Here is a 16,234-nt window from a genome sequence, read left to right on the forward strand (position 1 = left end):
TGAAAGACCAAATTTAGTTAGTGATACTTTTGGAGAATGTAGATCTTATCAGTGTAATAATTCACAGAATTCAACACTACAATATCAGTGGGGAATCCTCTGGTCCTTCCAGGCCTTCAAAGAAGACTACATATTTTTCCCCCTTTTCTCCAGGTTGGTACTTTCGATTAACCCACCTGTTCGTACCTGTCGTCCTCCTAGCACTAGCAATGTTCCCAAAACTGAGTGGCTAAGGACTCAGCATGTCTCCTACGATACATGCGAACCAGCCACTGCATTGCAGGGCAGCCGACACGCTCAGAGGAAAGTGTTGGGTTCTCAGCTCCACTACACCAGTTAACAGACGAATGTGCCAGCCAACATTGCTTCTCAGGATAGCGCAGGATTCGAACCTATTGCAGGATTCGAACTATTTTCATACTATTGATTGGCAACAAAACATAAACTGTCCAATCAGGATCTTCACAGTAATATCAGGGTATGTACATACGGCTACACACATTCTCCCATCAGTTGGGACTTCCACTGGATATTTTCGGGATGTTCCAAACTACAGGGAGTGGAAATGTTCTGTTGGAAGGGAACAAACAGTATAGGGCAGTGGTCCCCACCCGTCCTCCTGGAAAACACTGTGTTCCTGCAGGTTTCAACACCAACCCAATCCCTAACCTGCCTCATTCAGCCAATCAGGGACTACTGTAAGTAGTAATCACTTGGATCAGGTGAGGTGGTTTAGGGCTGGATGCGAAAAGGTAGTTTGAAGGGTTTGAAAGGGTCCGTCAGTCTTTATTGCATGTCTATTGAAGCACATCACAGTTATCTGTGGGTTAGCAGAGTGAGCAGCACTGGGTCATTTTCATATGCGGTACTGAAATCTGATACATATCTGATACACAGCAACGGGACTGGTTTATAATCACGCTGAGAGGGCTCCAAGGGGTCCAGCAGACTGAGGTGATCAGAGGATCGCTGGTTCAAATCCTGGGTCAAGCCGCCTGCCATCAGCAGCCGGAGCCTGAGAGAGCACAATTAGGGTAGATGTCTCTCTCTCTCTGCCCCCACATCACTGTGTCAGTCCTCACCCTCCCAGTGTCAGGAGCATAACATGACGGGGTGGAGTACTAATGACCCAGCTAACATGTCCATGTGGGGCCTGTATGGGTAGCCCAATTCGGAAACAGAAAGTTTTGTCCTCGGGTTCCACATTGGCCCCACATATGGATGCTCACCAGGGTCAGTGATGAAACCAGGAGGGGTTAAACATGGGCCTCATCTGGGTTGAACACTGCATACGGGGCCTAGATGGGACCCATGTAAGATTAGGGTAGGGTGTAATGATGGCCAGTAAAAATGCAATCAAAGCCCATGTTTGACCCACTTGAGCCCTACATGAGCTTGTTGGCTTGGGAGTGGTTATCTGTAATGTAAAATTGGAGATGAAAAGGGTACATATTTATTAATATATTTAAAAAATGAATAAAATCATAAATAAATAAAAGAAATAAATATGCACTGATGAGGACGGAAGACCGGTGACCGCAACCGGTTGACTTTATTTTGATTGCTTAGCTCTGGACGAGCCGGCCATGTGAAGCACTGCTCCTTTGCTAATGCAGGTCAGTTTAGCAGTGTGAACAGCGAACTGTTCAGATAAACGTCGGATATAGGTCACGTTAAAAAGCCTACAAAAACATCGGATTTGGGCCACGTTACCTGCTGTGGGAACGTAGCCTTAGAGTCGCTGCTTAACTGCTATATACCAGGATATAACAAATGAATGTTTGTTATGAGGATCAAATGAAATACAAGCTTTGAATGTTTTTCTGGTTTAAGCTTGATTGGGCAAAGAACGTTCCAGTCCACGGTCATTAGTATAGTGCTAAGAACTCAAATCACAAATCATCATACAGGTGGGGTTGTCGTCTTCTTTTTACTCGCCTAAGTTTTAACACTGATGACCTGAACTGAAGGTCTGAGTCTAATAGTGGCAGTTCAGCACTGGACTGGTTACAGTGATATCTGCACAATTCATAATACAGCAAAATGAAAGAAAAGCTAAAAAAGGTGCCTTACATTAACGGTAATATTTGCATATTTGGTTTATTAAAGTATATCATATGTATATATATTTATTAAATTTACCTTTTACTTCAGCCACAGGCAACGTGACCAACAAACCACAACACAAAAACAAACAAATGAGCAAAGGCTGCAGAATGATTGGGAATTCTGTATGCAAGGATCTCATAAATAAACGGGAACAAGGATAGATTTCCAAAATTACACTGTTTATTTCCAGGTTTGTACAACATGCTAATGGTTCTTTTCCAAACGGGCACGAGAAGAGAAGTTAAGTACACAGTCAAACGATGTAGGAAATCAATCAACAAAATGATCAAAAACAAAACAAAACAAAAAAGGCATTTCTGACAGCAGACACTTGGAGAAGGGCATATAAAAACTATTCATGCTATGTACAGAGAGGGGGAGGCCGGTTTCCGTGGTGTTTTCACTAACGTTGCTAAAGTGAGAGGCGAGACGTTGGTCAGATGACTCACACCTGCTCCCCGAGGTCGAGCACGCGGAATTTGTCCAGGTTGTAGAAACACGCCTTCACCACTCGACCTCCGAAATACCTTCCGTTCAGATCCACCACAGCTGAGGAAGAGCATATACAAGCTCAGATACAGGTTATCCGTTTCACAACATGCTCACATTTACCCGTAAACAGGAGAGGTCACTGAGTGATTCAGAAACAGGGAAATGAACTGGACACACATTACTGGCTCTGTGTGTGTGTGTGTGTGTGTGTGTGTGTGTATGTATGTGTATATATATATATATATATATATATATATATATATATATATATATATATATATATATATATATATACACACACACACACACACACACACACACACAGAATTAAAATAAATCAACATTAGAATATCTCCAAATATTTGTGGACACACCTTCTAATGCTTATAAATTGCAACCAAACTGACACAGCTTGTCTGGTCCCTGTAGAGAAGTACTGTCAATAATATAGGACTTGTTGGGGCAGATAAACACGAACCTATTGGCACCATGCTGCTGCCTAATGCCAGGCGTGGGCTAGAGGGGTATAAAGCCCCCCAGAATTGTGCTTTGGAACACTGGAAGAACGGTGTTCTCTGGAATAATGGTGGGTTTTCCATCCAATACTTTTAGAGCGTGTTGGGGATTCTTGTTGCTGAATGCAATGACATCCTCGCAGCAATGCTCCAGCTCCAAAATCTAGTAGAGAGCCTTCTTTTTTTTTTCCCCCCAGAAGAAACAATAAGATAGCAGGTGTCCCAATACTTAAATATATACATAGTGTATATTTAAAGGATATTTTAAAGCTGTGCTGTAATGACGTGATCTACCACTCTAGCCATGAGCTAATAAGTCAGTCTCAAGTTAAAGGTTTACAACAAACACAACACTTCCTGTCTATGTTAAGTGCGGGTTCAAGAGTCACCGTGGACTGAGTGTGCATTGTGCCACTAATAACAACAGATGCAGATGATAACACACTGCAGATCAGCCTTCCTAACCTCGTTCTCAGAGTTGTTTGGACAGGTAGAGCTGTTGTTACACAAAGTTCTGGTCTGAAGGTCATGATCTTAGCTTCTTTTGTATCCCTAATTCCTAAGAAAGATCCGAATGTGAACGTAACTGCTAATCAGGGATCAGAAGTGGAGTTGCTGAAAGGTCTTGGCTAAAACACAGCAACAAACGCAGGGCAAGAAAGTGCAGCTTGTCCTGAACAAAAAAAAAAAAAAAAAAAATCATTACAGACTAAATGAGTCCAGACCAATGTGTTCAAATCAGTGAATGAACTGAACTGGTTTGGTTAGGGAGTCCTCTGGAGGATGTGATGTAACTCTGCAGGTGATGTAACACCTGAGGGACAGCGCTCACTCACCTGCTTCACTTACCAAGGCCGATATCTGGGGCACCTGAATTAGACACCTCCAGTTATAGACATATACACACACTATATACATGTCCAAAAGTTTGCAGACACCCGCTCATCCAGAATTGCTTTCTAAAAGAAGCCTATTTATTTATATAGCCTATACACACACATATATATTTGTTTTTGTTTTTTGCTGTAAGGATTTGATTGCATTCAGCAACAAGAGCTTCATGTTGGCTGATAAGTTCCGTCACTCCATCTCATCCCAATGAGAATATCAGATCAGATCAAGCTCCATCAGTCTAGAGAACAATCCCACAGTCCACTGCTTCACAGCCCAAGCTGTGTAATATCCTCTAGCCAAAGCTTGACCTTGAGCATGGTGACCTTAGGCTTATGTACGGCAGCTTCTACTGGCAGTGCTGTTCTATGGAGATTATACAAGCTGCGCACAACTGAATGCCTGTGTTAGAAATAGGTGCCCCTCAAAGGAGCTGAATTCACCAATTAAAAGAGGTGTGGACAATGTGGACATAGAGTGTACATGGCACACAAGACAAACCCCCTTGTGCTCACCTTTGATGGCTGACTCGACCCGTTCGAACTCAAGGAATATCCTCACTGCTTCATCATCCAGCACATCTGAGATCTACAAGTCACACACAAGGTGGTCATACTTAATAATCAGGCTTAAGAAGCCTTCTACTGTTATGTAACACTGGAAAGTAGCTCAGTGTGTAGAGCGTATGTTTGAAAGTCTATGGCAACAATGATTTGCAAGGTTTGTAGTAAGACTGGAATAAGCTCTAAGCTCTGATGCATTGCAACTAATGAAATATTATAAAAGAATAGAATCCGGAGCCCGAGACAAATCCTAAGAAGTTCATTACAATGTTCTTAGCTGCAACTAAATGCAAAAAGTTCTCAAATACTTCTTTCATTTTTAGAAAGTCTATCAAAAGTCTACTGTTCGATAATCCCAATTCACATGGGATGAGAAATCTCTGAGAACTTCTCTGAGATGGGAGTGGCTACTCTATTTACGCACTGCCATCACCTCACAAACATTATAACCAGACTTATAACCCAATTTAATAACAAATTTTCAGCGTGAAAAATTAGCAGCTACATGTTCATGTGGGCTATAGGCGACGCTAACGACTTGCCTAAAGTGGTCAAGAGCGCCTTGCCTCAGAGGAGCACTCTGGCTCATCTTCTAGAGTTGACTGATGGAATATTTACCCGCATGTTGCCTCGCACAGGATCGATATAACCAGAGGTTACTCGTACGTCTCATTTTACAGAAGGCAAAAAGCACCAGGATCTTTACTAATGTGGGAGGGTGCAGGCCAAAAAGAAATGGAGCATTTGGATGGGACTAAAATCACTGTAAACTCTGGTAATACTTATATTACCCCACCCAAACTATTCCCGTCTGTATGGGGCTCTTAATGGTTTTATGTAGCTCTTTTCTGCTGCATTTTGCAGTCCTAACAAAAAGTCTTCAGATTCATGATGCGTTTTTAAACTGCAGAATTGTTTACAGTTCTGCTTTTACTAAATGATGGATCCTGTTGTGCTCATAAAATGAACAAATCCCAATTATAAAAACACTGATTGATTTGAGAATCTTGGGGGAAATGGCATAAAGTGGGTTTTAAAAAGACATTTCTTGGAAGTTGTTTTAAGATGACCCAATCTCCACCTTTAACGTTGTTAATTAGACATTAATTCTAGGAATTCAACCATTTAAACTGATCATTTTACAACCTTATCTTACAGTCTAAGATGTGTGTTGTATGGGTACGTAAATATTTACAAAATATTTTTTAAGCAGACCAATTCATTTTAGAATTTTCTTAAAAGGGAAACTTGAGAAAAGAAACATCTTTAACAGTTTAAGTTTCATTGTAAGTAACTACGAAGAGAGTGTTACATATTATGAAAATTATGAAGGACACTATATGGCAGATTTCTATGGCTAAGACTGCGGTTTACAATGTGCTGTTTGTTTGGTTTTTTGCGGTTCCCCCCACCCCCTCACCCCCTCCCGATATCGGCAACTTAACCCTTAATGCTGCCAAAAACACTAAATTGTATCAAACAGAAAGCTCGAACTCTGCCCCGTTCCTCACCTCAAAGATAACACACTTCACCACTTTGCCGTATTTCTCACACTCCTCTTTTGTCTCCGCCTCCAGATCTTCATCCACCTCTCCTCTTCCCACCATATTCTGTGAAAAAACATCCAGACGTTTTCATTTAGATGCATGACACTTCCTACACTGATCAGCCATAACATTAACACCACCTGCCTAATACGAAGTAGGTCTCCCTGGTGCCACCAAAACAGCACTGCCCATAGATGTATGGACTCCATAAGACCTCTGAAGGTGTCCTGTGCTGTCTGGACACTTTAAGAGGTTAGCAGCAGATCCTGCTGCTAGTCCTGTAAGTTGTGAGGTTGGTGCGGCCTCCATGAGCAGTGGACCTTAGGTGCCCATGGCCCTGTCGCCGGTTTACTGGTTGTCCTTCCTTGGAGCGCTTTTGGTAGGTACTGACCACTGCACACCGGAAAGACCCCACAAGACCTGATGCCTGATGTTCTGAAGATGTTCTGACCCAGTCGTCTAGAACATCACAGTTTGGTTCTTGTCAAAGTGTCTCAGATTTTTATGCCTGCCCAGGTTTTCTGTTTTAACACCTTCATCACCTTCAAGTTCCACTTACTGCTTAATATATCCACCCCTTAACAGACAGAAGCCACTGTAGATAGAAATCAACATTTTTCTATTCACCTGTCCGTGGTGCTAATGTAAAGGCTGATTGGTATACTTTGCAATACATTCATTTGTTCTAGACAGTCCTCAAGAACTTCTTGTCTTCACATGCACCCGCTACACAATGTCCCACCCCACTTACCCGCAATAGAACCACTTTCGTAGGACATTTGAGGATTTCTGTCAGAGGGTTGACCTCGTTCTTCTTTGACGCGTCTGCTAAAGACAGAATTAGAGAGAAGTTTTACACAAAGGCCAAATCAACATACCCTCCAGTAATAACACTCATACATCTGATCCTTCTGTTCCTTTTGAAGGAACACAGTGAAGGCAGTCCACATCCTTAATGTCTTAGGAGGCTTTTACATTTACTGAAAGGGAGGTTTCCAGCACAGGGATTAAGGCCAAATCCTGGAATACATTTTCCTTTCAATAGAAAATCTACATTCAGAATGATGGGGAGTTCAGGATTAGACTTAATTCCAGACCAAGAATCAAAGCTAAGAGTATGAAAAGCATAGAAAAATGCTGATAATGAAGCTATACATATATTTTTGATAAAGGTGATCTATATAATTGGGGATTCCAAATTCTGCACACACAAATCCACTCTGCTTTATTGTAAACTTCATATTATAAACACTGAAGATAGGGATGTACCGACCCAGGTATATTTTAAGAGATTGGATATGGGCCATTTTAATCCCAATCCTTTTTCGAGTCTTTGTTTTAACCACAGCGTTCATTACCAGCCATTAACGTGCATCAAAGCCCAGCCGACAGCAGTGCGTACGTTCTCAGAAGGTCAAGAGCGCTAATGCTAATACACACATACTATAGAAACCCAAATCACAGCACAATCCCCCACTATAAACCAGTTCTTTTACACCAGTAGACCAACAACAACAGATATCATTCCAGAGTGTGTAGTACACACACACACACACACACACAAGACTGCAGTGTTGTTAAGGAGCTGATTGGTTTAGCAGCTCATCTGTTCTAAACTAGGGGGCTGGATACTCAGCTCAGCTGATAGACTGGGATCCGATCAGGGGGCAAAATAACCTGATTGGGACATCCCTAATTAAAGAAAAGAACAACCCCCCCCCCCCAAAAAAAAATAATTTGATGTGTCCAATTTGATACGTTTCCACTCATTTCCAGATTAACAAAAAACTTAAGCAGCATTAGATGTTCAGAATGAACAGAGCTGTACATAATCCACAAAGGACCGGACAAACATGCATAATATCAAGAATAAAGTTAATTAAATGTTTTTTCATAAATAATCTCTATGCAGATAATGGTTTAAAAATTAGACAGATATTATGTGTAATAACTTAAAACAAGAAATACAACATCTTAAAAACACATTCTAGTGTCCAACTTACACGGTTTTAAACTCCACTGCTCAAATCATAAAACAAAAATAACTCAAACAGGACTAATAGGGTCGCTGCTGTATGGCTATATGTGTCTGTGTACACAAGTAGATCTAGACGTTGCCCTTAACAGAGTCTGAATCACCTGTGCGTCACATTTACAGTACCAGTGAAGTTGTCAAACTGAATCATGTCTGGCTGCAGAGGAAGAGACATTACTCTCATCTGTAATAAAAGCCACATCATGATCAACCTTTAAACTTCCAAACTGTACGAACGCACCTCTGGCACTGTTTACACTTACCCTTCTTACATTACACTTAATTACTCAGATGCCCAAAATCTAAAAGTATTGGATGGAGCACCGGCATCCATTATTCCAGAGAGCACAGCTCTTCCACTGCTCCACAGCTTAATGCTTGGGGGCTTCATACCCCTCTAGCCCACACCTGGCATTAGGCAGCAGCATGGTGCCGATAATAGGTTCATGTTTATCTGCTCCAAAGAGTCCTATTCTATTGGCCGTGCTTCTCTATAGGGACTAGACAAGCTGCGCATGTGCATTTCCACATCTGTCTCAACAATAGGTGCAACTTAAAGTAGCAGAATGCATTTGTTATAAGGTGTGGCCACAAACATTTGGACATATAGAGTTTGCCTATTTTAAATTGTACTGCTGCCTGGGGGATACACTCAAACATTTAGACATACTGTTTTTCAACTGCCTCTTTTTTTAAGTATCTTTTCTTTCACTGCTTAGCCTTTAAAAAAAATCTGTATAATCAGTATTTATTTAATTAGTGACAGAACCATTAGTGACAGTTCTGCAGAGATAGTGCGATGTGTAGTAGGATGGGGTAAATGTAAATGTGAACTGGTAATGAAAAGGGACAAAAACAACAAACAAGCTACAGGGGAGACAAATGTAGGCCTAACCTGATGCTCCTGGATTTGAGCCGGATGCATCAGCCGCATTCTGACTGGATCCTGAACCTGGGAAATAGACACACACGTACACACATGAACATACAGATTGACACATACAGATTTTTACACATCATTTAAAAAAAGAACTAAATAAATAAATAAAATAAGCAGCAACTTCTGGGGAATGCTGTAAGGATCTACACCCTAAAATTCCCCAGAATAAACAGTCCCTCCAGTCACATCTGTGCAAGCAGTGCATTACAAGAACTCTGGATTTTATAAAAATAATCTAATAAAACTGTGGTGAAACCAAACCATTTCCTGGAAAGTGTGTGTTGTGTAATGTGGAGAGCATGTGAGCTCACTCTTTTCCGCCGAGTCTCCAATGATGATTTTGCCACCACGCTTGCTCGTCTTCTCCACTGACAGAGCCGTGCTCAAACCCTGTTCGTGCTTCCCCAGACCCTGGCCCTCACGAAACCCATACTTCTGCATGATCTTATGAGCCACTGTTCCTCTACGACACAAACACACACACACACACACATAGTGATTACAACTGCTTTTCCTTACATCATATCAATGCTGTAACTATTAAGAACCATACAAGTGTCCCTTGTTGGAAAATATCTGAGGCTCATGATCTGAGTCACTGAGAAAAGCTCAATCTGTAACTAGGAACAGGGATGCATTGATATGAAATATGTGGCTCAATAATGATAGTCAATAATAAAAGACCTTGTAATGGATACAAATAACAAGGGATGTTTCCTCTTTTGCATTTTAAAGGGCATGAAAAACAAATATTCTTCGGTTTTCATCATTAAGAGGTTCCCATTCGCTCCCTAGCCCATACATAGAGACTACAGCACTATTCCGGCCGTATTAGTCTGACATGGGGAGACGGAGAGGGGTGTAAGATCGTAGTCCAGTCCTGTTCTACAAAATGACCTGTACAAATATTCCCAGGTTATAGTATAGTATAGTATGTGGTTGGCGTGGCGCAACAGATAACACCACTATCTGCCAGTGAGCTATTACACCACGTGGGAGATGGAGGGTTCGACTGTGCTGCGCTACACTAATGAGAGTCCTTGGGCAAGACTCCTAACACTACATTGGCTCACATCTGTAATAAGAGTAACCTTGTAAGTCACTCTGGATAAGAGCATCAGCTAAATGCCATAAATGTAATAGTATCAATCCTAATGAATTGTCATGACGGAGACAATTCCAACATGTCATACATCTGTGGTCATTTTGGAAAACCTCACAATTTTCCAATGGACTTCTCTGAGGAGCCACTCCCATCTCTGTTAAGTCTGAGATTTCCCATCCTAAAACAGCCCATATTGAGTTTGTGACATCACAAAAACCAACAAAATCACATATTTATGCACCTGCAGCAGTTTAGCCCCGCCCCAGTTATGAGAAGCTGTTCCAGCACCTCCAACTAAACCGGTTATGATGTTGAGTGAAACTGATGTAGATCAAGCTGAAAAACCCAGTTCTGGATTCACACTCACCCCATATTAGCCAGGAAGGAGCTGGTGGGCCCTGGAGGAGAGCGGGGTCTCTCTGCATCCTCGTAGACAGGGGGTGGGATTGCTGCTTTAGATCTCTGACGACCTTCGTCCTCGTAGGAATATGACGCTGGCACAAAAACACACCAAACATGATCAATCACATCAAACAGAGCCTTCTCGCTGCTCACAGTCATGCCCAGCAAAGTTAGGCTCAGATGGTCTGAAACCGTTTAAATCATGGGGCAACGGCTCAGCCTAGTGGAGACGACCTTATATTACACGACCTGTTATTCTGCCAGATCTGCAATAACGCCACAATGAACGCATCCATTTTAGGTTTACTAGACATAAAGAAATGATAATATTAAAAAGACAGATTTTACTTACAGTCTCGCTCTACTAAAGATGTTGGAGGGGCAATAGCAGCTCCACCCATAGCTGTGTGCCAAACAAACAGAGTCAGAATAATGTACAGGACATCCGATCACAACTTACAACAACATACTGCCGCTGTCAGAGTAAAACCAGGTCACTGGATTGAAATAAAGTTAAGATCATTTTTACTTTCTTCGTATCAAGTTACCATTCAGAAACATAAGGTTCTATTGTGACAGCAACCATATAAATATAATTATAAAGACAATTAAATGGAGGGACAGGGAAGATTAAATTAAAAGCAAGTAATTGTAGTGTCGTTTCAGAAGACACCTACTCCTCTTCCTCTTCTCTTTCTCATAGTCCTCATCCTCATCTGAGTCCGCCTCTGCAGGGAACCGCGAGAAACCGCTGGGAGCTGCTCCTTCATGGCGCTCCTTTCGCTTCCTATAGAATTCAGACAAGAGAGATAATTAATCACACAGATGATTAATGATTAATTCAGATCATGTGTGTGTGTATATGTGTGTGTGTGTGTACGTGTGGAATGTGCATACTTCTCTCTCTCCTCGATTTCCTTTTGACGCTCCTGTTCTCTCTGCCTCTGACGTTCCTCTCTGTGTCTTTTCACCACTTTCTCATAGTCATTCGGGAACATGGGGTCATACTCATCCGGTAGTGGGATTAGGACATCGCCTGCAGAAAAGCCACCTGGCACAGAGTCCTGTCACACACAAACACAAACAGAAACACACACCCATGTACCTCAGGTTCTGTGTATTCGAATACCACTACTCAATTCTTATAATGCTTTAAGACCTGCAAGTTAATGTCATACTGTAATCCAGTGACTCCAGTTTCTCCAGTCTCTTAGAACATAAACATTTATGGACTGGAATAAATACATTTAAACAATTTCCCTCGTGTCAAATTTCAGCTTAACTACATTGCAAACAAAGACAAAAGTATTGGGACACCAGCTTCTTTGTTGATTCTTCCGAAATCAAGGGTATTAAAAGGTTTGTCCTGCTTTTGATGGAGTATCTGCCTCTACTGTCCATGGAAAAATGCATTCTACTAGACTTCGGAGGAGGACTGCTGTGAGGACTTGATTGCATTCTGTGACAAGAGCGTTAGTGAGATATTGATGTTAGATGATTACCACCCCACCTCATCCCAAAAGTACTGGATGAGGCACCACCATCCATCATTCCAGAAAACACAGTTCTTCCACTGCTCTACAGCTCAATGCTGGGGGGCTTTATACTCCTCTAGCCCACGCCTGACATGCACATGTGTCAGCAATGGGTGAAACTTAAAGTAGCTGAATGCATTCCACAAACATTTGGACATTATTTACAGTAATTACTTAACTTATGACTATTTTAAAGGTGAACAACTAAGATTTGAGGGTCAACTGAAGCCCACCTGAGAAGGAATTTTTGGGGGGCGGGGTCTGAAGCAGATAATTATTTGCCAATATATATTAAAACTTATACAATATTAATACTTATATATATTAAACAATATTTCCCATCACCAATCTTACCATCTCAGTCTAAAAACATCAAACACAGTAATGAGTGATTCTGTTTAAGCTGAACCATGAAAACAACCCCAAAGCCTGCAGGGCATAATAACAATCCAGCACAGTCCCTCACAGGATGCTCACTCATCCACCACCCCCGCTCACCTTCAGCCCTGCTGCTACATGTGGAGGTGTGTCTGATATCTGGCGCTCGTCTATAGCACTTCCTCTCTTCAGATCAATGACCGGAGCCAAAACAGTGGACTGTCTCATCCGCTGTGTCTGCAAAAAAACAACACACACACACGCACGCACACACACGCACACACACGCACACACAAAAAAAAAAAAACATAAAATCTAATTCCAGGTCTAGGTAAAGACTGGGGCTGCATAATACCAACAAAATACTGTACTGATATGCAACACAGCTAAAGATTAGACATGCACCGATACCCCTTCTTCCTTACCGATACCAGGTTTTCAAGTGTCTGCAGATACCGATACCAACTCTGACTTAAATACTCGATAGATGGCTACAAACCCTGAAAATTATAGGTGCTCCACCTTATATAGGTTATGCTTTTTTATAATAATAAAAAAACATAAAAATTGCCACGATGTTGAAACATGTGCAGGTAAGGAAGCATAATCAGACTAAGCTTCACCAAACAGCTTTTAACTGGTGTTTAAAGTCACATTTCCAAGAAGTAAACACCAGCTTGGAAACAGAAAGTGCTTCTGCAGCAATTTCACATTCAGGCCCACGTCTCTGTGTAAAAAGCTCCTAAACGTCAGTGTGTGGCCTTTAAACAAGCTGCTGAAACTCAACCTCAGGTTTCAGGACTAAAAAAAAACAAAACCACAAGGAATCAGAAAGAGCTGCAAGTGTAGAAGTTCCATTAAAGCCTGTTTAATGATAACTGTGTGCAAACAAAGTGTGCAAACAAAAATGTTTTATGGAAAAATGAAAAAAAGAAGGCCTCAGTGAGCTTCATGGTATCGGTACTCTCTATTGCCCATACTGATACTGTGTGCAAGTGCCAGTATCAGCACTGATACCGATATGGCACCGGTATCGGTGCAACGCTACTAAAGATAAACAAAGGTGGTTAAAACACAGTGAAGACCACAACTAATATGCAGCACATTAGCCCTAGTAAGAAACACACCTAACATACCCCCCCATGCTTGAAAAACAGCACGCTTACCTTTGCTTGGGTCAGAGCAGCTTTTTTCACTTTGAGCTGCGACTGAAGCAGCTTGAAGTTCTTCGACCATCCTTCTGTCTTGGCGTCGCTGGTAGCGACTCCCAAATCATCGTAAAGAGACATTGTTCACCTAGACACACAACGTGAAAATTAACAAAATTAATACAAAACCACTGATTACACCACTGGACAATCTTCATGACTGCGTCAACATTTACATTACATTTACGGCATTTAGCAGACGCTCTTATCCAGAGGAACTTACAAAAGTGCTTTGCTATTTACCCAAGAAAAACCTCAGCTAGTTCAAAGATACCTCTAAGTCCAGACATTACTAAGCACAAGTCAAGACATGCGTCAAGCTTACTGGGAACTCTTGCCTTCTGAAACATCCCACTTATGGATCTACCATCCCACAAAGTGGAGCTCCTGGGTGTGAGCATTAGGGTTTAAGCTGAACTCAGCAAATTCATAAGCAGGGCTTTGTAAATTAATACCGTGATTTAAATCAGTGAGAAACATCTTGCAGAATTTTCATAATTCACATGATTCATTTGTGCTTTGATTTTCATTCATACTCATTATTATTTGTACCATCACACAGAGCTGGAGGTGTAAGACCTAAGAGCATGGACCACTTCTTAACCTGAGCTCCTTTAATGATGCACTTGTCTGCAATAGTCTGCTCTGGCAGCAGTGATTTATAAAAGTGGTTATTATGTGAACTGTGATCCATAATAATAATCATTACATAAAAATAAAAATGTTAGAAGTCATAGCTGTCTATATCATCCTGTCCAATAAAAACCCTGTATCTCCAAAATGGTGACTATACAGGAGAAGGCAAGCATGTTCTTAAGTTAATTGGATCCTCTTGGATGGCGGCTCACCACCTCAAATCAACCCCAGCAAGACAGAGCTGCTGTACATCCCGGGAACGGCGGGCCTTCACAATGATCTTGCCATCTTCTTTGAGAGAACTTACTGGCATCTCCATCTACAGAAGCACGAAGCCTTGGCGTAATCATGGATGATCAGTGCCACGAGCCCTCCGAGCTTCAAGTACGGCTCGGCTCGCCATCCTTTAAAATCCACAGAAGACGAGCGTCCAGGCTTTTATCTGTCCTGCACCGAAGTGGTGGTCCTCAAACCCAGACTGAAAACCTCCTGATCTTCTGAGAGGACTTGGGTGAAAAGTAGAGTATTGTGGTCTTCATATTGACTTGTGTTTAGTAGAGTCTAAACTTAGATATCTTTGAATTCTAGTTTTGAGGCGATTCTTGAGTAAACAGTGAAGCCCTTTTGCTAAATGGCATGAATGCAAATGGAGATGTTTTTGATATGAGGACTAATCCCTTGTCCAGACAGTTATTAAGAGTCCTTGGGCAAGACTCCTAACACTACACTGACCCACCTCTGTAATAGGGGGGGCAGTGGTGGCTCAGCGGTTAGAGCACCGGGATATCGATAACAGGGTTGTGGGTTCGATTCCCGGGCTCAGCAAGCTGCCACTGTTGGGCCCTTGAGCAAGGCCCTTTACCCTATCTGCTCCCCGGGCGCTGGAGTTGGCTGCCCACCACTCTGGGTGTGTGTGTACTCACTGCCCCTAACACATGTGTGTGTGTGTGTGAGTGTGTGTTCACTACCAGATGGGTTAAATGCGGAGGACACATTTCGCTGTACACTGTACAGTGACAAATACGTGCACCTTTCACCTTAAAGATTTGAGGTTCATGAAAGCAGGATCACTGCATATGATTTTTTTTTTCTTTTTTCCTTTGAATGCAACAATAATTTAGTGTGAAGATTACAAGATCCACAATCACAGAGCAGCTCCAGATGTGTGCCAGTATCAGTTTTACACTACTACAGGTTGTTACCCTATGCTTTCAGGGTCTTACCAATGGCTTGTTTTGGCTAGCCATTACACCAAAGTGAACATCACACCAGACAGAAACCTGCTAACGTGGTTTTTGTCTCTGGTTTAGGCATCCAGCATATTAAACACACTGCAGCTTTCCCACCAATACTCTAAAAGTCAAAATAATGGTCCTGAAGGACTGGGGTAGAGAACACAACGGTGGGCAGTACAGCCCAGTACAGCCCAGCTTAGCCCAGGTTTGAGATGCGATAGAGCGCCATTGAGCATAAATATCATAAATATCACATATATACTGTAACTACTATAAAGCATAACGTCCATAAAATGTGTGTAATCCTTTAAACGTTAAGAAAATCGAGAAGAAAAGCCCAATTTTGGAGCCCCAAACACACAAAACACAGGCTGCTCTTCGTTAGCTAGCGCTGCCTTGCCTTCCCCACGCTAGCAGCAGAGCTAGCTAGCTAGCTAACGGTGACCACAGCAAACATAGCCGACCACCCAGACCCGTAATGAGCTATCGTCATTGTGCGCGGTTTGAGAAGCATGCCAGACCCTCTGAAACAAAACACCTGCGATTAAACACCAACCTAGAGCAAGGGCCGCCGATATTCCTCCAATATTACTGCTAGCACAACATGCTAACCCGGCGCCGTCTGTTCGTCGCTTCCAATGAC

The 16,234-nt window shown here is 42.1% G+C and overlaps 1 protein-coding gene across 3 annotated transcripts; it reads right to left on the reverse strand.

Annotated features, from left to right (window-relative positions):
• Positions 1–2,267: 2,267 nt before the first annotated feature.
• Positions 2,268–16,234, reverse strand: rbm17 (RNA binding motif protein 17). 3 transcript variants are annotated; one of them, XM_072673524.1, is made up of 13 exons: positions 16,148–16,234; positions 13,679–13,808; positions 12,633–12,749; positions 11,497–11,663; positions 11,277–11,386; positions 10,952–11,002; positions 10,565–10,691; positions 9,404–9,555; positions 9,048–9,104; positions 6,869–6,942; positions 6,082–6,180; positions 4,523–4,595; positions 2,268–2,658 (listed from the first exon to the last, which is right to left on the reverse strand). In XM_072673524.1, the coding sequence occupies exons 2-13, from the start codon at positions 13,799–13,801 to the stop codon at positions 2,555–2,557; spliced, it is 1,254 nt and encodes a 417-aa protein (XP_072529625.1). In that variant the 5' UTR covers positions 13,802–13,808; positions 16,148–16,234; the 3' UTR covers positions 2,268–2,554. The 3 variants fall into 3 exon arrangements, with proteins under 3 accessions (XP_072529625.1, XP_072529623.1, XP_072529624.1); XM_072673522.1 differs by having other exon boundaries at positions 6,869–6,945; XM_072673523.1 differs by lacking the exon at positions 16,148–16,234 and adding an exon at positions 14,664–14,792 and having other exon boundaries at positions 6,869–6,945.

The sequence above is a fragment of the Salminus brasiliensis genome, chromosome 2 (genome assembly GCF_030463535.1).
Source record: "Salminus brasiliensis chromosome 2, fSalBra1.hap2, whole genome shotgun sequence".
Classification (NCBI taxonomy): Eukaryota; Metazoa; Chordata; class Actinopteri; order Characiformes; family Bryconidae; genus Salminus; species Salminus brasiliensis.